Source organism: Phyllostomus discolor, chromosome 1, assembly GCF_004126475.2.
Source record: "Phyllostomus discolor isolate MPI-MPIP mPhyDis1 chromosome 1, mPhyDis1.pri.v3, whole genome shotgun sequence".
NCBI lineage: Eukaryota > Metazoa > Chordata > Mammalia > Chiroptera > Phyllostomidae > Phyllostomus > Phyllostomus discolor.
The window spans coordinates 3,784,662-3,809,629 of record NC_040903.2 but is presented as its reverse complement, the minus strand read 5'-3'; the positions used below and the strand labels follow the sequence as shown (position 1 = coordinate 3,809,629).

Genomic DNA, 24,968 nt, shown 5'->3' with positions numbered 1-24,968 from the left:
TGACCTCCACCGCAGGGCTTCTCTCCGCCCTTCAGTCCTAAGGACCCTCAGTCCTAAGGACCCCAAGTGGACGGCCCCCCGGCCCTCGCTCTCCCACACGCCACTCATCGGACCCTGACCTCACGACGTGGCTTCTCCCTGAGCTCCTCTCGGAAACTATTCTCTGCTGGACAACCAAGTAACCTGGCCCGGCCTCCTGGGCGCTCTCCCGCCTCGCCGTTCGTTCGTAGGCAACGACTTGCTCTCCATCCTCTCTTCCTGGGGGTCTGGGGGGCTAGTCAGTCCCGCCTGCGGGCTCTGTGCTCTGCGGCGCGGCCAGGAACCATCCTCAGCTCCGGGCTAAAGGCTCTTCCCAGCACCTCCCTCCTGGGCAGCGGGCCTGCGGCCGTGGCACAGAGCCGCCATGGGGCGGGGCGGGGCAGGGTGGGGGGACACGCAGGAACCTCGGGGCACGCTTGGCCTCGGGAACACTCTTCTCCCATGCGCAGGGCCGGTGCTCAGCTCCTGCACTGCCTGTTCTCACGCCGGCTCCCTCAGCTGTCCCCGCTGGACGTCCCAGCAAGTCCGCGGCGTTTCCCAGCGTGTTCACAGCCGGGCGCATCAGGCATATCAGGCGCGTGGGCGTGGTGCTCCCCTGGGGACGCCTGCCTTCGCGGCCCAGCGGCCCCGCGTGCTCTGTGTCAACACGAGCCAATACTTACTGCGCATCTACCACGGGCGGAGCACTGCGACCCAGGGTTTGTTCTTGTTCCTGTCACCTCCTGTAGTGTTTTCCACACGAGCAACTGTACACCTACGTCTGCCACAGCCTGCAAGTAACAGCCCCTGGGGCAGAGGCCTCTGTCACCTCCACCTCACAGGGGGGGACACCGGCACAGGGGTGGCCTCGCCCGGCTCGCGCTCGCAGGAGGGGCCGAGTGCGGCGGGGGGGGGGACTTCTAGGCTGACGGAACCCCGCACCTCCGTCCGTTCTTAACCTGCACGTGCAGCGCCGCTGCGTGACCCGCTGTCTCCGGGAGGGAGGGTCGCACACTCGCGCAGGCGAGCGCGCTCTTCCTCCCGTTGACTCTGCGGCGCGGAGCAGCGCGCTCTGAAGGGAATGGGGGCGCCTGGTCTACACCAGCGAAGGGGCTGCGTGTCCTTTATCTCTTCACTTGGTCCATCATGCTCACCCGATACGTGTTCTGCGTTTCTACTGGGACCACGTGCCGCGGACCGAGGAGCGGACGGGACAGGGCCGTGCCCGTGGGAGGAGGGAGTGGGAAAGGCACCAGTAACTGCAGGGTGGCGCACCGAGGGGTGAGGCCGACGACCACAGGCTGCAGCACGCCGGCCAGCGAACAAACCTGCACCGTCTCCCAGGCGTCTGGCATGCACGTACAAACAAAACTCAGAAAATGCTCACAGAGGTCTCGATGGGCCAGACAGGACACGGCGTTCACAGCGAACTCTAACCTGAACTCTCGTCCAGATGCTCTGGGGTTCACGGCTCAGCCAGGTCAACCCGGGTTCTCCGAAGCTCGTCTCCTCTCTCTCAACAGGGCGGGCTCCCTGGGAGGGTTGTGAGAGGCCAGCGACCTTGGCAAAAGCTGGACTGCTTTAAAGAAATACTAGGTCTTATTCACACACTTAGCTCTCACGTGAGCCCCACAGCAATACGGCCCAAAAGACACTCTGGCCGACACCAAGGGACCAGAAAACAGCGTCCTCAACCGTAAAAACGTAACTTCTCCAAGGCCGTGCTCCGTGAAGTGCAGACGCCCGGCAGGTAAGTACGTGAAGAAGACGGTGTGGCCTAGAACAGTGAGGGTCCCCGTTTCTTTAAAGGAAGAGCAACGGGTGGCTCGGAGGAGACCGGTGGCGGGTGTTCGGGGTGGGGGACCCGTGGGGCCAGAGCCACGCACGAAGTGCAGCCCAGGGGCTGGCCCGACAGGACAGGAAAAGGAGAGGACGGCCAGCAGTGGGTCACGCAGGGCCTGGCGGGCCTGAGAGAGACTGCGGACGCAGCGAGGGAGCCGGGCGGTGGGAGAGAGTAAGGCAGGCGGCGTACCCATCACGCGGTCCAGGGCCGGCCGCAAGCCGGGCCCTGTGTCTGGTGCTGCCACACAACGGGAGCGCATACGCACGAGGGGCCTCAGGTCCGAGGGAGAGGCTCTCGTAGGCTGGCAAGCACACACAGGAGTCCCAGCCACGCTCAGAGCCACGCAGCAGGCGGCTGCGGTGGCCCACACAGCACATAACGAAAGCAGAAAGCAGGAGTGAGCGCCGGTCTGTGGAAGGGACTGGATGAGGGAGCGATGACACAGGGTCCGAAGGGTCTCTCAAGGTCACGCCCAGGAAGACTGATCTCCCACCTGCTCTACGAGGAGCCTAAGCAGCAGGGGCAGGAGGAAAAGTCAAGACAGCGTCTGGCCGCCGGGGGGCGGTTCTGGAACACAGGCCCCAGGGCAGCGAGACAGAAGGTCTCGGTGACCCTCTTCAGGTGTCACTTCCCAGCGTATCTCCTCAAAAAGCTACATTCATGCAACGAAGAAAGTGGGCTTTCTTCCCCCAACAGGACCTTCCAAACCTCCCCAGGAAGGGGAGACCTGAACAAACACAACCTAAAGAAATAGTACAGCGTACTGGCCGTGGTTATAAAATTCCTAGAAAAACTCATGCTCTGATACTTAACGATTGTATCCAATAAATACCTCAAAACATTTGTTTCCAATGCTAATTGGAATGTGAATGACTTGAATACTAAAAAATGGGTGGGGGGAGCTTTGACCATTGCACAAGCAAGCATTCTGAAAAACTGTGGTCATCTTTTGTTTGTTTTGTGTTTCAAGAAAAACTTCAATTGCCAAGATTCCTAGATAAAATTTAAATATTTGAACTGGCCACAGCCGTTCATGGCAATTCTCATGAACTCATCAAATCGTAAAATAACTTGAAGAAAAATGGTTTGAAGAGGATTATGAATATTATCCACTATATCTAATGGATACCAGCCTGATGACCAAATGCAATAAAAATGTATAAAGAGAGAAAAAAACTGTATGATGTGTAATAAGAGATTTGTTTTAGCAGTCTACATGTATTTTTAAAAACATCTTATTAAGTGTACAAAGCGGCTGAAAATTTCTCAGTTTAAGAGGAAAATAAATTATTTTTTCCCTAGCACATAAAAAAAGAGTTACAGTCAGCAGCAGCAACATTTTAAAGGCTACTTTTAAAAAATACTACTCACGGGTGCCAGCCCCTCCCCCACCCCGTGCAGTCTTTTCCCCAGTGCACATTATTGATTTGCAGACAAAAGTAGGCATTCAGAAAACAAACATCTGATCACGGCATGAACTGTCACTGACACCAAGGCTTCTGTGATGAGAAAAAGCAGTATCTCAGATCTGAGAGGGTGAAACGCCAAGTAGCAAGAGTGAATCCTTTGAGAACCGTCAAACCAAACAAAAACCAAAATGAGATGTAAACTCGAGTTTTAGACTGTGGTCAATGGAGGTCTAGACAAAACCCTGAGCCTGCTCGCTGCCGAGTCTCCAGTCTGCTCCAAGTCTGAAAAGGTAATTGAACACAGTCTATAATTACTGGATTAGACACAGATGGGCTCTGTACATTTCAGGGGGAAAAAAGCACTGTTTTGATTCATTTTATGATTGCCTGTAAGGTCAGACTTTTCAAAATGTACTTTCATCTGTTAAATGGTTTCTCAGATTCCCTGGGGTATATCTTCAATAACTGTGATGTTTTAAGCAATTTGGGCCTATCAGATCCTGTCTTTGAATGTAACTAGCTGCCCATTTTCTAGCATTATAAATGTGCATGTAGGTTAATTGCTACATCTCTTACATATTTTCTGAAGTTGCAGTTTTGGGGGAAAAAACTGAAAAATTGTGCCCCTTTTCTGACAGGAATTGGTCATATTGATGAAGATTTTCAAGTAAAAAAAAAACTTAGCTATTTGATAACAAGTGATTTCATGTCATCCCAAGTCCATGAAAAATATTTTCTAGCTAACTCAAATGAAATAGAAATAAGAAAACATCAACATTTTGGATAAAAGTTGTAGGCAAAGTAAGTTTAGATTTCTTGCAACTGAGTAAGTTATAAACCATACTTGAGTCAAATCCCATGCATTTTTATTTGGTACCTATAAATAACTATGAAGTACGTTGTCTGTACGAACACAAAAAAGGAAAAAGCATTTACTAATCTAAAAGAAGAAACCCCCTAAGCAGGGCACTCTGTGTCACTCACAGTGACAATGATGCCATTATGCAGCAGCAACTACTAGAATTCACGGCAGAAGACGACCTCCAGCTCTGAGAGCTGGGTACCTGGTCCCCTCCCTCGGTGCAGAGCCATCCTGTTCCCAAACATCTTCTGTTGAAACAATGTATTCAGTAGAGCTGGACACAAAAATTTTAATTAACAGATTTGCGGCATACTCAACAGCTTGGGTCAAATGCCAGAAAAAGCCTTGCCTGCCCAGCACGCTTGCCCACAGGAAGTGGATTCCGAGGCCGGAGTACTGGTGACAGGGCCCCGGCTCCGCACACAGGAAGAGCCAGAGAGGAGCCGCAGAGGCCCCGGGCGGCTGCGCGCGCCCCAGCACACTGGCTCGTTCCCACCCACGGCTCCCAGCACCCCTGCCCGGCCTTCGGCCTTCGGCTCCACGCTTTCTTTAAAGCTCCTTTCCAATTACGGCTTCATTTTCTATTCCACAAGCTCTCTCTGGTCAGCTGCTCCGGGATGCTGAAGGGACAAAACATCCCAATACCAGAAAAATTAAAAAAAAAAAAAAAAAAGAGTGTAGAATAAGGAATAATTTCAAAAATCATTTTTACGTGTTTTAGGAAGTTGGTCCTGTGTGTACATTTCAACCCATGTGGAGAGGGGAATTTCCAGTCACATAAAACCTAAGTGGGCATTCTTCACACAGTTACACGTGCCAGTAGGAAGCGCCGATGCCGAGACGAAGACGGCCGCGCCCAAGAACACCGAGCAGAGGCTCTCTGCACACGCGCTTATGTGATCACTGACAAGCTCCTCTTGTCACAAAGCCAAGGAGGTTCTAAACAACAGACGCTCGTGTTTTTAAAAACACGCTGATTTGAGCAGCAAATTTTGTGCAAATGTTTATATCACCTTGACATGAACACAGCAATCACTTCGTTTATGTGTTCCTATAAAATGTTGCAAATACAATGATCTCACGTGTACTAAGGAAGTGATTCTCAGCACTAAACCTATTATGTACTCGCTGGATCTTTACGCACAGCGAGCAGCTGCTTCTGTGTTCCATTTCCCATCTGTGTGGACTCTCTCATAACAGTTTGTTCAGCCTAAGACACATCTGTATTAAGTGACCGGAAGCTCCGGGTGCCAAGTAAATGCTACAGAAAATCACCAACACTTCCGTCCTTGCTCTCCTGGGGGCTCACACACAAAACCAAGACGCTATCAGACACGTGACCCACGCACAGGAAGCCACACAGAACCCGGGCCCCGTCACTGCGCTGCTTCGCGTTTTCTTCGTAAGGGCGTGTGCCAGCCGTGTGCAACAAGCCACCGACACGGCGGAGCAGCCGAGGAGGGGAGTTTCCCTGGGTGAATCTGCTGGCGAATTTACATAGGAGTTTCTCAAGACTGGTTACGAAAAATGTCACCTTCACATTGATTATAGACGCACGGGAACTTAAGACAACACAGGGGTCTTTTAAAAAAAGATGTCCATGCTGTAAACTAATTCCGTTCTCCCTTCCTCCGTCCCTCCCTTCCCCTCTTCCCTCGCTTCACCACCACAGTCACGAAAAGCACGCTTTAGAAGGCCGCATCGCGGCGACTTCAGTCTGCAGGACCCCGAACCGGCGCGGCCCAGCCCCGCTGCAGCGCACGGCCCCTCCGCTCACGGACACGGCGCCGTGTGTTCCAACAGCAACGCGTCGGTTACACCGTGAGCTCCAAGTCGTGGACATGAATGCAAGGAACAAAAGAAAGCCGGAGAGGTTTCTTCCTAGCCTTTCTCAAAAAAGGCCTTTCCCTTTTTAAACAATTTACATGATGTTTTATGGTCCTTTTGGAAGAGAATTATGGTAAATGGCACCCCGAGCGGGTTGTGTGAACCCACAAACCGCTCCTCATAAAAACTGCTGTAATTTTCTAGGACAGGGACAATAAAACATCATACCCAAGCCAAAGCTAAATCACGGTGTGACCACAGTAACAAACACATTATTTTCATGAAAATTAAGCATGATAAAGCTAACAAAGAGACGAGAGGAAAAAAGAACCTTCTCATACATTTTCCCAAGTACTTTCACAGCGTTTACAGAACTTTCCTCCATTTTACTAAGTGGCTTGAAATCCAGGTGCTTATCTTACACCCGAATTTTTATATGTAAGTTCATCTGTTTCCAGTAAGAGACTAAGAAAGTAAGCAACTTCAATTGTTGCTCAGAGACACTTTAAATAAACCAATCAGCCCACTTGAAATTGTCAAAGTTTTTGTTTCTAATCAAATGTTATGCTTTATAGAAAGTTCTAATGGCATTTTCGAGAGACGCACTTCCCATTTCGGACCACTAGGGACCGAAGACTGGCTCCCCCCACCCCCCCACAGCGGTGCCTCATGGGCAGCAGACGCCAGCCGAGTCCTCCCTTCTCCCCAGCACAGCCAGATCCGTGATCTGCAAACAGCTGAAAAGATCCCAACACTGTGTAGAAAAAAAGGACGATCCAATAATTTTTTAAGAGATGAAGCAGTTCAAACGGTACAGTTTTTAATCATCACCACGCTGAAAAACCGTCCCCCTTCCCCTGCCCCTTGGTAGAGTCACTGAACAGTGACTCTGAGAGCAACAGGAAAACCACGGTCTTCTCGCTCCGGGGCAGGAGGGACCCCGAGCCACAGCCGCAGCAGGGAGAGCGACGCCCGCCGGGCGCCACCCGCTGCCGCGGGGCCCCGGGTCCCCGGGCTCAGTGCTCAGTCAGGCACGACTCTGGAGTCAGGGTCGGGGAGCCACGCCACGCCACGTATCTATAAAAGACTATTGTTTACGTAAGAGAGCTATTTTAAATGCAGCTATGATGATAAAGTGAAACGGCATTTTCTGCTTCGACCCGCTATTACTAATTCTGGCGAGAGGGCACCAGGTAAAATGTTTGCAGCGCTCCCCGCAGCAGAACGCCGGGCGGGCGAGGAGGGGATGCGGGAACGGGAAGCCCCGGACGAGCCGGCTGAGGGAGACGCAACAGAGACAGGCGTCTCCGCTGCTCTTCGGATTCTCACGCGGAAACGAGCGGCTCTTTCCAGACTAACAAATTACGTTAAACTTAAACAGTATTTCTGCATACGAAATTCCTAAGTCTTTCCAAAAGGGTACTGTTAATTCGCATCTCAAATTTCCAGGAGACCATGGCAGTGATTCAATTAATCTGCTGACACGCTGTGCACAGAAATTTGCTCTGTCTTCTTCCACACACACAGTATGAGAGAAGGTCCGAAGCAGTGAGCTACAGAACAAAAGGTGAACACCTGAAATGTATACTAATAAAATCCTTTAAATGATGCACTTTTATATCAAAAAATATTTTTGCTTCTAAATCAACCTTTAAGAAATAGGACAGTTTAAAACTATGTGATTAAATACAAAGAAACTATGTGATTAGATATAAAATCAGTCACATTTAAATAGTGTGCTGTTAAAAATGAATTTATTATTTGCAAGGTTAAAGTTGTTGTGACAAAATAAATTGCTGTCTTTGTGCAGACAGTTCAGTGGGCCTCTGCTTGTGTTCACTGGAAATGCCTTCCATGCACTTCGGCCCCCGAGCAGCGCTTCCCAAGCGGAATCTGCGGAGAAAAATAACACTGACCCCCGCCCGCGAGAAAGACTGTGCAAACAGCACACAGTTCCAAGGTAAATACATCCATCCAAACCAACCAAACCGTTCCTCAGGCTAATCAAAAACTCCATCCGAGAAAATATATCTTTCAGAAAACTTATGACGTCCAGATGTCAACTTACAATTAAAATGATCTTCAGAATTTAAAAAATGTCCATTAGCCCAAACACAATAATGAACAATTTATCTAGTTTTGCAAACAGATTTCAAGAGTCTTCAAAGATGCACAATAATCTTCACCTCAGCCTGCAAAATCCAGCCTGACTCCTCCCCAGATCACCAGTCTGCCCAACCCCCCAACTCCCCCCTCCCGCGCCCTGCACCCCCCGCCTTGACTGGGCTCTATGTTATTTGCCTAATATGGCAAAATCCTCATAAGCGAAAAGAATTTTACTGAATCTGAATCTCTCTTTGCCCCAGAGCCTGGGTTCCTTTAGGTGGCATCGCGGACACCGCTTTGGCCCCACAGCAGGGGCGCAGGCCAGTCTGCACGTGGCTCCGAGGGCCACCACGAGGCCTTCCCCACTGGCCACGCAAACACGACACCGCACTCGGGGCGCCCTGTGCACTCAGACGCCAGCGCGAGACTTACACGGAGGTAAACTGCAGACATAAATCTAAAAGGGTAGAATTCTACCCAATGATCCTAAAATTACTTCAAGGAATCAATCCCCAAGAATGCATCATGAAATCAGAAAGGCTTTAAGAGGGGGCGGTGGGGCGGGGTGGGTGGGGGGAAGCAGGAAAAAAGAAAGTGAAAGACTTTAGAAGAGGCAGCAAAGGTCTCACCAATCATTATACCATTGAAAGGGTTCAAGCTACAGATGAAGTTAGAATACAGAAGATTGTGGAAAGGGCATTTAAAATTATTAACTGATCAAAAATTTGTAGTTGTCATAAAAAAAAATACAACTTAGCAATTCAGTTCAGAAAGAGGAATATCCCCAGGAACACACACATCTGTTTAATATTACAAGCCAACTGTCAACATCCTAAGTGAAGTTTTAATTTAATATTTTTTCTTTCTTGATGTTTTACCTTTAATCAATGCCTCATGAGAGTATCAGCTTTCTATAAGAAACTGTTAAATATAAAGAAATGTTATTGTAGCATGTTTATAAAATCATAGTTCGAGAACTTTTTATTTTTCCAAAGCCTGACCACAACTTAATTATCTGCAGGACATTCCAGGCTCACAATTGCAAGCTCCGGTTCCCGAGCAGCCCTAAACAATGTCGACTGCGCCGGACAGAGGGTGCGCGGCAGGCCGCGGCGCGGCTGCGTTTCCCAGACTCAGCACCGGGCCCTTTGGACATGGTTTCTATTTCCATTAAGCAGTATTTGTTTCCTCGCTAATCATTAAATGGTTTTCATCACTGTTGCCTGTTTTCCCTTCGCATGTCAGTTGTTAGCGTCGGCATTTGTGTGCGTAACAAACGGGAGAGTGACCCGCCCGGTTCCCTAAAAAACGAACACCCACGACGCCTGGCTCCGTCCGCGGCGCGAGGGGCTCGGCAGCGCGCTCACGCCCTGCGTGCTGCTCCTGCTGCTGCTGCTGCTGCGCTTTAACCCAGACTTTAAAAACTTTAATGGAGTAACAGACGCTGCAGTTCTCCTTTAAAACCGGTGTAAGCTTCGGGCCCGCCCGTGCTATTGTGGGCAAACAGATCTAATCAGCGGTTCGAGACACTGACTTGGGAAAATGGAAGAGGAAGAGGAGAAGCCAGCAAGTTCATATCCCTGACCATGGTGGGGAGGAGTCGAGAACGCTGCCAGTTCCTCCAGATGGATGGGAAAAGCAGCCTGATTAGCAGTAACATGCCAGAGACTGACCAAAGTGTGGGGGAGCCGCTAACACAGCATTCCAGGACCTCAGGGACGATTCTGGGGAAGGAAATTAAAAAAAAAAAAATAAGATGAAGAAGAAGGGAAAGCCGTAGGCTGTGTGTGAGGCATCAGGGACAATTTAAAAATAAGTGTGGAAGAAACAAAGAAAAGTCCATCGATGTCAGAGGTAAAATTAACAGTCATTAGAAAAAAATAACCCCATAAATGGTCTGGGAAACCTTCAAGAAGCCGGGCCCGGCGCTGCTGCCCCAGAGCCCCCGGCCTCCCCAGAGGAGGCCCCAGCGCAGCCCAGAGCGCTGATCTCGGGCCTCGGACGAGCCCGGCCACAGGGACAGAGGCGCAGACAGGCGCGCTCACTGGTCTCCGTGCTCATGCATCCAAGTGCTTTGCTCGCTGAACCCTCCCAAATCCGGTGCTGCTTCATTCCCACTACAAAGATCCGGAGAGGAAGGTAGGTCGTTCGCCCACGAGTCACAGGCCGGCAGGCAGCAGGGCCCAGAGTCCACGCCACACACCGTCCCAGGTGCCACTGCCTTTATCGAGGCAGGAAGAGGTCGGTCCCTGGGAGGGCCCCACATGCTGAACTTCCCCTCAGCCCCTTTCTCCGCCGCCTCGTCCTCCGCCTCGTCCTCCGCCGGCCTCTCCAACGCTGCTGCCCGGGGATGGCCGAGGCCTTCTCCCCACCTGAAATTCCCCTTGGGCACCCTCGCCCCTTCCTCAAGCCTTCGCCCCCACCCACACACACCCTGATGCCTCTGCCTACAGCTCTCCCTCAGAAACCTCCCGAGTCCGTTTCTGCATTTACACATGCCTCAAGCACATGTCCCTTGGGTGTTCAGCAAGCACCTCAAATAACAACAGAAACTGAACTCGCCTTGACCATCCACCCGGTCACCCACACCCGAAACCCTGGAGTCATTCAGAACCACTGACTTCCCACGCGCACACCCAATGAATCCTGCCAAATACATCATCAAATACGTCTGGAATCAGTCCTGTCCTCATAGTCACTGGCGGAGGTGAGGCCGTCACTGTGTCTTGATTAGACTCAGTAACTGCAGTAGCTCACCTGGTCCTCCGCCTCGCTGGCGGTCCCTCTCCCCTCTGCCCACCCTACCAGCGGCCAGCAGGGTGGTCTTTCTGAAACCCACACCTGATCCCGTCAGCCCCTGCTGAAAGCGTTTTACAGTTCACCACGGCCTTCAGGAGAACCCCTTCCTTTCCCAGGCTAGGACAGCCCCTTCCACCCTTCAAGGCTCAGCTCAAAACTCACCTCTCCTCTGAAGCCCTCCCCGTGCACCCCTCCCACCGAGCTCTTCACGTCTACCGGGGCATCCACACACACTGGGGAAACGGCACTCACTACGGCATGCACTTGCCTACCAGTCTGTCCTTTCACCGAACGACGCATTTCTCCTAGTCAGAGCTCGTCTCGCCCACGTTTGTGCACTGATACCTGGTTGCAAGCCCGGCATATCCTACATGCTCAATAAACAGTGACTCAGTGAGTGAAGAATTCACTCCCAGAAACCCCCTCAGTTCAAAGCGTTAGTGAGCTGTTAAGGTGGAACGAAGGACACAATTTTGAAGGCAATGCACCCTCTATTATGGGCCACCCCCCATTCACGGCTCCCCCCATCAGGGATGACCTCCCCAAACTTCCTTTGGAAATCCTTCTTCCCCTTCTCTCAGCCACACGCGTGGTCCTCAGCAGATCAAGCTGAGCAGTGCACCCTTCCCCTCTGGAGGTGGGTGGGTTCGGGATGGGCACAGGATTCAGTGTGAGCCCATGAGGATGACTGAGCCCCCGGCTCCGGCAGGTGCCCGGAGGACGGAGCCTCTGCTCCTCTAGGTGGGGCATCGTGGGAAAGCAGGTCTGTAGTGTGTGGCTCTGCTTCGGCGGCCACGCAGCCAGAGGACGGGTGCCTCGGGGAGGCCAGCACCAGGAGGGCGGAGCCAGCACCAGGAGGGCGGAGCGCTGCTGGCGCCACCTTGCCCCCCCGGGGCCCAGCCGCGCTGGAGGTTGGAGGTTAGGTCGCACCATGAGGCTGCCCAGTGGCGTGTCTGTCAATGCCCGTGATCGCGCAAGCTGATTCCCACGGGCTGTTGGCGCCTCGTAACCACAAGACTCCCGACGCAGCGAGTGGCGTCTGCGGGGAGAACGCCGAGCCACATGTTTACAGAAACGCGCACAACGAGGAGCGGGTGCAAGCCGGCCCTCAGTCGCATCTAGTAGGCGATGAAGACAAATCACCGGGACACTCCCGACACAGACAAAAGACAGAGACTCAGGATGCCCTGCACCCCAGACAGCACTAACCGGCCCTCACAGGGGTGTCCCGTGGCATTTATGGAAAAAAAAAGTTTTATAAAGAGCTAGAAGAAGAAATAAAAAATAACGAATGCTCCTTTTTGAAAACGTCTTTATGAGAGGGGGAAAAAGGGCTCTGGGATAATTTAATCTGGAGAAAGAAAGTCCTAGAGGCAATTTAGCTTGTTGAAGGGTTATTTATAAGGAGGTGACTAAAAAGCTGTTCTCCAATTTCACAGGGAGAAGAATTAGAGGAAATTGATTTCCATTTGGGTCCGAAGCTGGAAGCAGGCGAAGGGAAGAAGTGCTTTAAGGGAGACTGTTAATGATGAAATAAAGCCCAGGGAGAACCTGGATTTTTATGGCTTTTGGAATAATAATAAAATCACCTCTGTTGATCCTTTTGGTGCAACTACTAAACAAAAGTTTGAGAGTGTCTTTATCCATGCAGCCACGTGGCACGGACTGAACCCCTACCACGGGCCCGGCGCAGCGCCAGCTATCCAGGAGCAACTGCGAAGTGACACCGGCCCTGCCGAGACACTGCCACACCGAGACCTGCCACACCGGCTGCGAGAGCCCCTGATGGACACGCACAGCAGCAGCACGTCAGGGCCCTGCCCTCTCCTCTCCTCGCCCACCCCACTCGCAAAAGCAAACTTCGTGCAGCCCAGGACACAGCTCAGGAGCACTCTGGAGGTGCAACAGCAGTGAAAACCACTGAGCAACACCCAACCACGACGAGAAGGCTGTCACAGCCACACGCAGCTCCTCGCTCAGTGAGTACGACAGGCAGCAGAGGACGTGAATTCAGGAGACAGATCAGTAGGGCAGATGACACCTTCCAGGACGGGGTGTTTTGAGTGAGTGACGGGGAGCGAGGCATCCGAGCAGGAGGTGGAGCAGGACACCCACGAGGAGGCAAGGGAGCAGAGGCGGCCTGACTCGAAGCAGCATCAGGGAGCCGGCATGGTGGTGCGGGCAGTGTGGGGCGTGAAACTGGACGAGCGGGCAAGGCTGGCTTCACAAAGGCCTCTGGACACCAGCCACACAACCGAGAACCCGCCACGTGGGGAACGAGCAGCACTGTGCGCATCTGCTCCGGAGCACAATGACGAGAGCCGCGTGTTCTGCACGGTGGCGTGGCCCGGGCTGGAACGGGGGCCGCACCCAGTGTCCTGGGCGCAGGAAGGTGAGGGTCTGGACCCACGGGGTCGCCGTGGGATGGCCAACAAAGAGGAAACACAGGGCGTTCCTTCACTCAGTCCATCTCACACACGCATGTTAACTCCGTGCTCCAGGCCGCGCAGTCCCTGTCCTCTTGGGCCCGAAACACGGAGGCAGACGACGGCAGCGACGGCGGGCAGGGCGGACGCGCGCCCGGTAGGCTCTGAAGCCTAGAACCTCATTCACGTGAGCCGGAGCCACACCAGAATGCCGAAACACAAACAGAAAAACCAAGCCTCCCAAGACATCGCCTCGCGGGTAGCGGGGGAGACACTGATCTTTGCTGGCAGCGGAGCCGTGGAAAAGCGTGGGAGCAAACACGCCTGTGCGGACTGGACGGGACCGAGGAACGAACAAACACAGGAAAGACTTTCCAAAGAGAGAGAAGGCCCCGTCCAGGACAGAAAGGTTCCCAGAGTCCGTCTTCGGACACTTTTTTTTTTTTTTATTTCCGTCCCTTAATTCAATTTTGATTTAACTTCCTCTTGTCACTGCCGGCTTACAAATCACGGCCCCTGTATCTGGAGCCAATTAGGGCGACAAAGTGCCCGCCACGCCTGCGTCGGGGACCCGTCTCCGTGTACTTTCGCATTTCAAGGGGGAGAACTAAAAGCCCGTAACTCCAAAAGTTTCCAATCAACCATCACATTCTATTCTTAGGAAAAGTATGCTTCTTCCCACAGCTAAGACGGCGACATCAAACTGCCCATTTTGCAAGAATATTTCCTTTCCACCTGTGTAAAGATGAACTGTGCTTTGGGAATTCATTCGCCAAAAAAAAAATGGGTTGAGTGTGTATAATACATGCTTAATAGCAATACATGAAAAAATCTTTCTACCATTTAAAATTAAATGTAATTTCCTTATTACTTTAATAGAATCCCTTGGAGTTGAAGTATTTAACTAGTCCCTTCACATCAAGTCTTCATTATATAATTCCCTCTTAATATTCGGGATATTTGGTATGTAAACTGTCCACTGACAGAATGAAAACACACATTTCCCCTGGAACAAAAACAGGAGAAAGACAGGGCAGCTTGATGCAGAGTCTGATAATAGCTTGCAGATTCCATTCCATTCGGATTTCTAGTCAAAAATGCCCCAAGAGCCATTTACCACCTCTAACCTTTTAGGTCATATTTGGAAGAAAAGTATGAACTGCCACATCACGAAGAGAAAATCTGTCTGAGCCTAGAATTCTTGACTTTCGCCTGCTGCAATGCTGAGCTAGAGAGAGAGAAGCTCTTCCCTACGACCTTCTTAAATGAAAAGGCGGGGTGCCACGTCCGTGGTTCTGCCGTGGAGACGAAGCCCGTGGCCCCGGCTCTCAGGCACGGGGCTGCACCGCGCCCCTGACTGCCGCTGGCCGGCACACGAGTGGCGGACGGGCGATGCCAAGCCTCCACCCAGGTCAGCACCTCTCGTCCGGCCCTTCCGTCCGCTGGGGCCGGCCACTGGCTGAACCCAGTTAACGGTCGGAGAGCAAGGAAACCCAGCCACACGTGCCAGAGAAATCAGCCGACGGGGGCACGAGCAGAGAGGACAGGGTGGGGAGCCGACCAGGGAGGGCCAAGGGGCAACATGCAGCACGCCCCACTGCCCACTGCCCCCCCACCCCAGCTACACCGAGCTCCCCTCAGCGGGTTTCCCATCCTGTGCCCCCCCACCCCCCACCGGCACCTCTGTCGAGCTCCTGGCCTGCTTCTCCTCTCTGTTCCCAGGTGTGGGGACCAGCGAGGCCCACCTAAACGTCACCTCCTCCACGACGTCGCCTCTCAGCCTCGCCCAGAGGGAATCTCTGTCCTCCGCACTCTCCAAGTCCCTCTTCGGGAAGACGTCTCTGACTGCATGAGCGTATCTTGTATTTACGAGTTTACTTATCCTCCCCGACAAACACTTCTCTGTACCTGTTTACTTGTTTCCTATTGAGTTTCCCATTAGAATATAAACCTCAGGAAAGCAGGGACCTTCTCTGTCTTCGCTTTATCCCTGGGGCAAACGCAGTGAGTGCACAGCCCACAGCGGGTGCTCCGTGAATCTTTACTGAGTGAATTCACGAACGAATGAACGAACGCCCCCTTCTAGACTGCGATGGGTCAGTGGCCAGATGAAAACCTCACCCGCATTTCCACCCCGAACTGCTGTCTAACTGCCCCCTTTACTCCCAGGAGCCCAGCAAACACAACTGGGTAGGAAAGCAGCTGCCACCTGCTGAGACCCTCCACACAGGGTCTCCCGAGGTCCCCACAGCGCCCCTCAAAGGCACGGTGGTGGACCTGCACCTTCAGGAGTGGGGCCCCATTTCCCTCCTGCAGGAGGAAGCTGCCCTGCCCCCGAGCTGGGCCTGGGGGTGTGTGGAGGGGAGCCCACATCCTGTGGTGGCCAACACAGAGAGAGGTTTTAAAGCGCTGGCCCCTGCCTCAACAGGCAATCCTGAAAAGTCGTCTCAGCTCGGAAGTTCTCCATAAGAAGACTGTTGAATGAACAAATTAACAAAATAACAAAACAGTATCCTGCAGACAGAAAAAGGAGTTACACTTTTTTAATGTCTATAATGTGTGAGTCTTCTTCCTTCTCATAATTTTACTAAAACCACAAATCTTTTCCCTTTCCCCCCAAAGCATACCTCGCCACTACCTGTAAGAAATGCATTAAAACACGTTAACTATTCAAATACAGAAACAAATAAATCTCTATTAGAAGGTAACTATTGATCTTTTTAAAAAGTTTGGTTTGGAGGCAGCTGTAGTGCCCCGAAAGCGAGCCGGCCACTTTTCAGGTGTGTCCGATTCACGGGGCAAACACGCTCCTGAAGACGGCAGATGCCCTGACGACACGCCCAGGAGAACACGCAGCCGAGTCCCGGGACCGCACACCGCCGTGCACATCGAAGCTAAGAGCCTGCAGAGGGCGGGCAGGTCCAGGCACACAGCACACCCCCACCCTTGCTACGTTACCCTGGGCAGGTCACGTGGCCTTGTGACCCTCGGCTTCTCCACCAGGGAAGGACACCTCGCACCTAACTTGCAAGGGCAGTCAACGCGGTGATCGAGCTCCCAGCCAGTGCCGGGCGAGTAGGTGCTCAACAAGTGGTAGCCATTATTATCGTTTATTATTTTTTAGAATGACAACCAGAAAGCTAAGACATCAATGCAACATTTGTGGATGATTTTCTTATGCAGGTTAAGGAAGTCTGAACTGAAAATCCAGCCGAGTTACAGGAAAATTACTCCTTTACCAACGGTCTCCCCGGGGACTTCCTTCAAACGGGGACCCCTCCATTGTGCATTTGATATACAATTAGACACTGCTTACTCTGGACATTTTTCTAATCAAAAGATATTAATTCTCCATTTCCTACTGCAGCATCTCAATAAAAACTCATCTTTCACAAGTTTTACTTTGTTCTGTTCTGCTTCTCATTTCAAGAGTAATCACGTGGTCATCCAAGCATCCAGGGTGACAGAAGCAGAAAAATAAACCGCCCCAGCGAAGAGTCTTTAGGGAATTCCCTCTAATCCTCGTTTCCACAGCTAGGGTGCTCTTTGTTTCACGCGCACAGCTTCGGCCGTGCCTGGTTTGGGCAGCGGTGTTCCAACCTCACACGGTAAGCAACATCAGCGTCTGTTCACGTTCTGACACGCCCTTCAGGATGCCGCGTTTGCCCAGTAGTGAACGTCTCTGTGCTCGAAATGTTTCTCCCCCTCTTTCCCCCTCCCTTCCCCTCTCTGCAAAAAAAAAAAAAAAAAACAAACGAAGGCACAGAATTTAAAAACAGAAGTAAACAGGCCTGTGCACAGCCAGGTGAAAGGCAGGCCCTGTCGGGGGCTGGATGCAGCCCACCGCTCCCTAACGAAGCTCCGACAAACGGGCTGATGCCAGCGCGTGGCGAGGGGGCTGGCGCACTCCAGGACCCACAGACTGCGAGACCCTGGAGGGGGGGGCATGGGGCACAGTGCTTCTGAGTTTAAGACTGCCGCGGTGCTGCAAGCTTTTCACCTCGGAGCTACAGGAAGGAGTTCCTTCAGCGCACCGCACTTGCATCCTTCCGGTTCCAGCGCTCCGATTCCTCGGAGAGGTCCCGGGGGCCCGGAAGCCTCGTGTGTTTTACACACGTTAGGCTCCCCACAGTGCTGGCCGTAGCTGACCACGGCAGACTTCGCTGGCGCTTCACCCAGCAGAGGGAGCCCGTACAGACGTCCACGTGAAAAGAAACCTCACACACCAAGTCTGCATGAGTTCCAGATTACCCACAACACACCCAGCACTGTAAAGTCACTTAATAATATTGTACTTCTACCCCATAAGATTAAATGAGACCAGGTGGGTAAAGTCTCTGACAGAGTACCTGACCTGCAGCAGCAGCTCAAAAGTCAACTGATTTTCCAAAACTCGCATCCTCCACAGCGCCCCAATGACTACGCCGACATTCCGACTTCCGCACCAGGTGGCGTGAGCGCGGCTGCCGTCCGCCCCGGCGGAGGATCCCACCCCCGGTCTGCGGACGCGCCTGGCTCTCGGGCCAGCGGGGCGCAACCAAGCCTGGGCGGGAAGAACTCCCCTAACTCGTCGCCCCGGGGGACCTGCTGCAGCAGCCCTGTCCTCCTGCGTGACACAGCGAACTGCTGGGGACCTGCCGCCCAGCAACTGGGGAAGGGAAGTCTGCCCCATCCAGGTTTTTCTTGGCACGAAGGAGAAGACGAACTGGTTGTCCCAGAGAGCCACGCTTCTACAGTACGTGGTGACGTCACTACCACCGAGACGCGCTCTTCCGATAAAGACCGCGCGCCGAGGAGACAGCGCTCTGGTAAGAGCCTGGCGTGGGGAAGGATCCGATGAGTCCCCGAGGCTGACCTGTCTTGGATTTCTGCCCATGTGTAGGAAGGCCCGGCTGTTTGCTGGATTTGAGAGGCGGACCCCTGAGCAGCACAGGGGTGAGGGGCGCCAACCCCCTGTGCTCAAAAATCTGTGTGTGACTTTTGACTCCCCCAAAACTTAACTACAGTCACCCCTCGGTCCCTGCAAGGGACTGGTTCCAGGACCCCTCCCAGATACCATGATCTGCAGTGCCCGAGTCCCCGGTATGGAATGGTGCGGAGCAGGGCACGGAGCTGGCCCTCCGAACCCAAGGGCCCGGAAGCTCCAGACCGAGACACTGTTCTGGAACTGAAGCCGGGGCACAAAACCAGACCCAGGGAAGGCTGACTGCCCGCCTGTTTCTAAGACCCTGTGTGCATGTGCACCCACACAGCTCGCACCTGGGCTGGCCCAGGGCCCGCTGTACTGGCCGTCTTATCGGCGACCCAGCTGCCTCTGAGACTGACACGTGGCCAAGCCAGGGAACCCCACTGGGCTCTGGCCTGCTCCCCGATCCAGGTCTACAGGAAGCACTGCCACTGGGGAGGCGTCCGCCTCAGGCCGTCTCAGGAAAACCCCAGGGGCTGCCGGGCTCCTCGGACCCATTCCCTGCTGCTCAGAGCCGGACAGGAGGAAGGCAGGAGCAGTGGGCATCCTGCTCCAACTCCGAGAAAAGTGTCACCGCGACATTTGTTACCAGGTAACTCTGCCACCGGGCACTGGGCATGGCTCCACCTCCTGCTCCTTCGAGCCCCACAAAGGAACACACAGCTGAGCCTTGCTCCCACGTATCTCCTGCATCCGTCTACTCCTGGCCCGCGCTGCTGTCGCTAGCTCGTCGGCTCTCCCCCGAATGGCTGTGGCACCCCCCAATAAGCGCCCCCCGATCAGCGCTTCTGTGTCAGCCTCGCACACTCCAAACTCATCCTCAAGGCCGACCATTACTTTAAAACACAAACACGGTCCTTTCCTGTCTCTGCTTGCAAAGCCCGGAGCAAAAGCGGCAAGCTCCTCACACCGCTGCCGACAGCGCTGCCACCGAAGGGCTGGGAAACGTCCTCCCTGAAGGGCCAGAGAGCACGCACGACCGGCTCTGCGGGCCTCTGCAGGCCACGGCCCAGCCACCGCAGCCCACGCGTAAACAAACAAACAGGATGCACTCCAATAAAATTCCACTTAACAGTGGGCGGCAGACGGATGTGGTCTGGGCCTGGTGGCGTGAGAAAGGCAAAGAGGCAAGGGTGCAGGAGGAGAGTCGGAGGAGAGTGAGGGGAGGTGGGGTCCTTGAGGAGGCAGGGACTGGGTCACCTGGCTTTAGGTCACTGCAAGGACTCTGGATTTCAGCCAGGAACGCAAGATAACCCATTCCTAAGAAAATAAAAACAAACGACGTTTAACTTTCACAACAGCAATGTACGATAAAGAGAACCTCACCTGCATGCCTACCCTGAAGATAAAGTTCCCAAAACTCGGTCTCTATTATCTCATATGTAATCGGACACCTTTGTTCAGAAAGGCATCACGGCAGTTACCCAGTCTAAGCTCTCCCTTTTACGAGTGTGGAACCTGGGGCCCAGGAAGGCCATGCGGCCTGCCCACCTCTGGGCTGGCGTTGAGCCACAACCCAGGTTTCCTGTGCTTTGCACTGGCCCTGCTGCCCCAGACAGCTTGGCTGCTTCTGGGGGTCTCAGCTCCCCAGGGGCTGCCCTCCCTGGCCTCGGTGACCTTTGTAAGTCAGTAAGGAAATGAAGAGTGGCCACCGTGCGGCACCTCCAGCCACATCCCCACACCCAAAGCCTGTCACTTACGAACCCCCACAGTCAAGGTTTTCATTCCCCACAGAGATAAGAATGGCCAGGCAGGTAAGGCGAAGGCAGGTCGGGCACTGGGAGGACTGTTTGCGTTGGGTCCGCCAGCCGGACACCTCCCGCCCCACACCCCCCAAAGCAGCGCCCCTCTTCCAAGGTCCTGGCAGGCCAACCACCACAGCAGCCCGCCCACCTGCTGGAGGGGACATACGACCTGGGCCATTCGAGAAACCCTCTCCCTCTGGGGCCCCAAGTGAGGGTTCGGGATCCAAGGACACCCACCTGGAGTCTCTTCCTGGGGTTATACGGATCAGAGCTCGGGAGAGCAGCCCCATCCGGGGTTTCCCAGCTGTGCGAGCCAAGCCACCCCCTCCATTCTGCCCAGGTCAATTTGCATTAGGTTACTGGCACCTGCAACCAAAACATTCACACCAGGGCAGGCACCTGCATACCTCTTCTCATTTCATCAGCAGAACAACTCCATACAGTTGCTATTACTCTATTTAAGGTTAAGTATCTCGCCCAAGTTCCTACAGCAGTAAGAGGCATTCCAATTCAGGTCTTTCTGCTCTAAACACCCTTCAGTCTCCAGTTATGAATCCAGTAGTAACCTAAGGAGAAGACTCACCGCCATTCCAAAGCCAAAGAACTGACTTCTCGGTTTAGAACTATAGTGGGAATTAAAGGTAGGGGTGGGGGAGGGGCATACAGATAGCATGAAAGCACCCGCCTCCTACTTCTGGCTCTGTCCTGTGACCTCGGGTATCAGGACTCTGGGCAAGTCACGTCTCCCAGCCGGGCATCGGTTTTCCCACCTATAAAATGAGATGCCTACACAACACGAACTTAAGATCTGAGTGTGCAGAAAGAACAAAGCCCAGGGGTCAGCTTTAGGAAGAAGGTTCTATTTTTAGTACATGCCAGGTAAGACATCAAGCGGATTTCAACTTGAATGTCCGGCCCAGCACCCGGCAGCGGCTGCCCGGGGCACACTGCTGCAAAGGACGCTGAGCTGCTCGGTCTGCTGGGCAATCAGCACTGGCTCGGCGTGAAAGCACAGGAACGCCAAGTGGTTTAGAGAACAGAGCTTGGCACCAATGATGAAAACAGTCTAAACTAACTCCATGGGTTTGGGGACAGCGGTGAAGGGGAACAGTAATAACCAGTATGTTTCTTTATGATACATACACAGCTTCATAAGATCCTAGTAATTTGCTTATCAGTGAAGTAGGGTATTATCACGCCCTTTTCATAGAACGGGAAAATGAGACTCAGGTCACAGGACTTGCCCAAGTCACCCACTTCTCAGTGGCAGAACCCAGACCCAAACACAAGTCTCCCAGCTCCAAATCCCACTCCTCTCTCCATTCCCAAGGCCCCCACTGGTCCCACAGTCCAAACAGTGAACTAATCAAGCTCTCGCTGCAAAGCAGTAGTTATCACTGTTTGGAGTTGTTCAGATATGTTTCTTCCCCCACAATTCGAAATATCCTTACTGTCTAATTTGTTTGTAATTTAATGGGCAAATGTGCACTGAGTACACACATCGAGCATAAAAGTGACCGATCTGCACACCTTTGTGCACACTCTTCTCTCAGAGGGGCCTGAGACGCCCCTCTCTGCCCCATCTGCGCCGGAACGAAGTACTCCTCTTCCAGGGTTAGTGCCAGGAACCATCACCTCTATAAAGCCGCTCTGGGCACTCAGGAGCCACCGAACACACTTCCTGTGTGCCCTGCACACCACCTATGAGGCTTCATGGCACTTGTTTTGTTAACGTCTGTTCCCCCCGCCAGACCTTTTGAACTGTGTTATTCTCACACAGTGCTGGTCAGAAGGTAGATGCTTAATCAGTGCTTACTGACAGGTGGACTGGATTCATCTGGCCCATCTCCCTCCCCGGATGGTTGAATAGCCTCTGCAAACCGTCACTCATTAATTCATGTATACATGCATGCATTAAAAAAATATCTGAGCATCTGCAAAGTACCAGGTGTTGGGCTGTGTGCCAAACAGAAGTGGATTTACCAAGAAATTAACGCAGTTGACCTTCAGAGCCCCTCCCTTGCAGGTCCCAAGGCTTTGAACCTTCTTTGCGAGTTTGTGTTTTTGTTTCTTAGAGGGCAGACAGAACTGTCTAACCTTCAGGCCAGGCAGAGACAACACCCACCCTCACTGCCAAGGATACAACAGCGAACAAGGCGCACATTATCCCTCCCCGTACAGAGTGTAGTAGGGAAGACAGACACCATTTGTTCATTTTTTCTTTTTTTTTTCATTCAACCGCCATATACTAAGCAGCGCTGAGCGTCGCACTGGCGATTCTGAGGTCAAGCCAACCCTGTTCCCGCCCTCAAGCAGAAGGACCCTGCTCTCCTGATCCAAACCCCACCGTGCTCAGGGAACAGAAAGGAATTTAGATAATTGTAACACTGAGTGTCTGTGAAAGATTACCCTAAATCAGTCTCAAGACGTACTGATGATCCCTACCGTGCACCCTAATCTACTGCAGGAGGCCCGGGGAAGGGAGAGGTCTGCGGAACATGATCTTTGACCCCCATGCGGGGCGGGGGGGGGGGGGGGGGAGGAGAGAAGGGGGGGGGGGCACGAGACAATGAAACATTACAGCAAAAACACCGCGGTCGGCGCTGCGACGGCAAAGCCATCGGCTGTGGAGACACTTCCCCGGCGTTCAGGTCGGCGGTGACCGCGAACTCGTGATCTTACAGAGCAACCCCTGAACTTTGCGAACAGAGAGTTCTGAGCGTCTCTCCAGCCGCACCCCCCTCCCTCGAGGGAAATTAGGTTCCTAGAATGCCTCCCTCTGTACGTCCCCATTCCTCGAAGTGAGGCTGTTCCTTTCCCGACGCAGCTGTCGGCTCTCTGGGGCCTCCTCTCCGGTACCCCCTTTAGACCACTGGTCTCCACGCGCTTCTTTCACACAATGCTTATGGGACAGGGTCTGGTTTGGGGTCTGGGATGTGCGTCGGGGGCCCGCCCCCACCTCCAGCCCTCCGTTTCCATAGCAACCAGCTCACCACTTCTCGAGCCCGGGTGGAGAAGTCGCCCTTGGGCCGGGGGCTCCGGCGGAACAACTCGTCGCGGCTGCCATCAACGCCGCCGCCCACCGCCACTCCCAGCGCTTTGTTCCGAGTCTTCACGGTCTTGACGCTGGCCCGGAACAGCAGCGTGATGTCCACCGCCATGACGACCCGCACCTACAGCCCGGGACCCGGCCGGCCCACGTCAGCAGCCGGCGACCGCCGCGCGAAGCCGGCCGCCGGAGGACCGTTCCGGCTCTGCACGCCTCCGCCCGCCAACGGCGACGCGAGAAGAAAGGTTCCGGCCTCCGCCCGCGCGCGGGACGGGTTCCCACGGCGCCCGGAGCCCCGAGACGCACACACCGGCATCCCTTTCTCCTACCAGCAAAACCGGCACGCCTCGACCGCAATGGGAGGTCCGGAGTCTGGGGAGTGTGGACCCCGGGCGCGAGAGGATCGGGAAGCCAAAAGGCTCCATCCCATCTGGTGGCTCCCGCACTGACTTAGTCCCACCGCGCGGGTTGCGGGGACCAAAGGCGACCCAGCCTGACCTCTGACCCCAAGGGCCCGCCTTGTGCTTGGCCAAAGCGCTGGGACGGTGACCTTTTGAGTACAATAAGTTTTAAGGCAGGGCAGGTATGCGTGATGCAGCTAGAAGCATGAAGCCTTTCATTTTTCACCCTTGAACCACCTGAAGCCAGAACCTTCTTCAGAGTGTTATTGTGAGAATTAACGTTAACACGTGTATTTTGGCTTTGCCTGGCTCCTAGTGATCAATACAAATTAGTTACGGTTGTTAATAATATCACTAGCATTGTTGTATTTACGGTGAAGAGCTGTATAAAGAAGGCATCGCTATTAGAGAAAGGCAGGTTGGGAGGATGACTAAGCATTTATAAGGTGGGAACAAGGGCAGAAGATGTCCCTGGCTTCTGTTCACCCTTGACGTGGAGTTTTTAAACAGAGTCACAGTTCATTAAATTGACTGTTAGCCAATGAGTTCTGACTCCAGTTTGGCACAAGGTTCAGATTTAATTCATGATCTCATTGATTTCAAGTTTGTTTTCTTTTTTAAAAGAGGTTGAACAACTCCAATATGTATTGAAACAGTGTTGTCACACAGTGGTCAGCAAGATGAAGTTGTTTTCATAACACTAAGATGTTATTTGACTTTTCACTCGTTCTCTCCTGCGTTGCACACAGCTGAGTTTTCCAGAGGCTGTGTGGCTTGGGATGTTGCAAAAGCAATGAATGCAGAACAGCTGTCTCCTATTAAGCCAGACTTAGCGAGGTTTGCAAAAATGTAAAACATTGTCATTCTCACCAGGGTTTTTAAATTCGTTTTGGAAGTGTATTTTTTCATGAAAAGATGCATTTATGTTAATATGTAAATATGTAATATATTCATTTTTGTTTTTAAATAAATGACTATTTAATTTTTTTGTTTTTTAATATGGTAAATACCAATTGATAAAACCCACATAAATCTGTATACACAAAAGTTAATATTTAGGACCCTCAGTAATTTTTAATAGTGTAAAGGAGTTCTAAGACCAGAAGTTTGAGACGCATCGTGTTAAATGAGTTTATCAAAGATAGATGTCAAGACAGGACATAGTGCCTAAAAGGAAGAGGGAAAACCCAGACTCGCCACTTCAGCCTTCCTGTGTGAGGAAAATAAGTTTCCACACAGTTTTTACCTACAGAGTAAGAGAAAAAATGAGAACGAAATTACAAAACCTCGGCCAATGATTCTGTAGTGCATAAATGGACCTTTGTTTTATTGAGACATTAATGAGGCTTTCACTATGCAAAGGTAAGCCTGGGGCAGAGTACAAGCGAGTTAAACAGCTCTGCATAATGCAGTGAACAGGACTGAATTAAGGGTAAGAGGGAGAAACCAGAACCCAGGGAGGAGGCCCGTCCAGTGGGAAGGGTTTTTGGGGAGGAGAGAGCTGAGCCACACCGAAT

The 24,968-nt window shown here is 52.7% G+C and overlaps 1 protein-coding gene across 1 annotated transcript in view; it reads right to left on the bottom strand.

Annotated features, from left to right (window-relative positions):
* The window catches only part of STX18 (syntaxin 18), a 74,708-nt gene extending 51,452 nt beyond the window's left edge, over positions 1-23,256 (bottom strand). Inside the window, exon 1 of the mRNA XM_028507886.2 lies at positions 22,995-23,256. Coding sequence (XP_028363687.1) covers positions 22,995-23,162 — 168 coding nt within the window. The 5' untranslated portion in view covers positions 23,163-23,256. The remainder of the gene's footprint in view (positions 1-22,994) is intronic.
* Between the last annotated feature and the right edge of the window lie 1,712 nt (positions 23,257-24,968).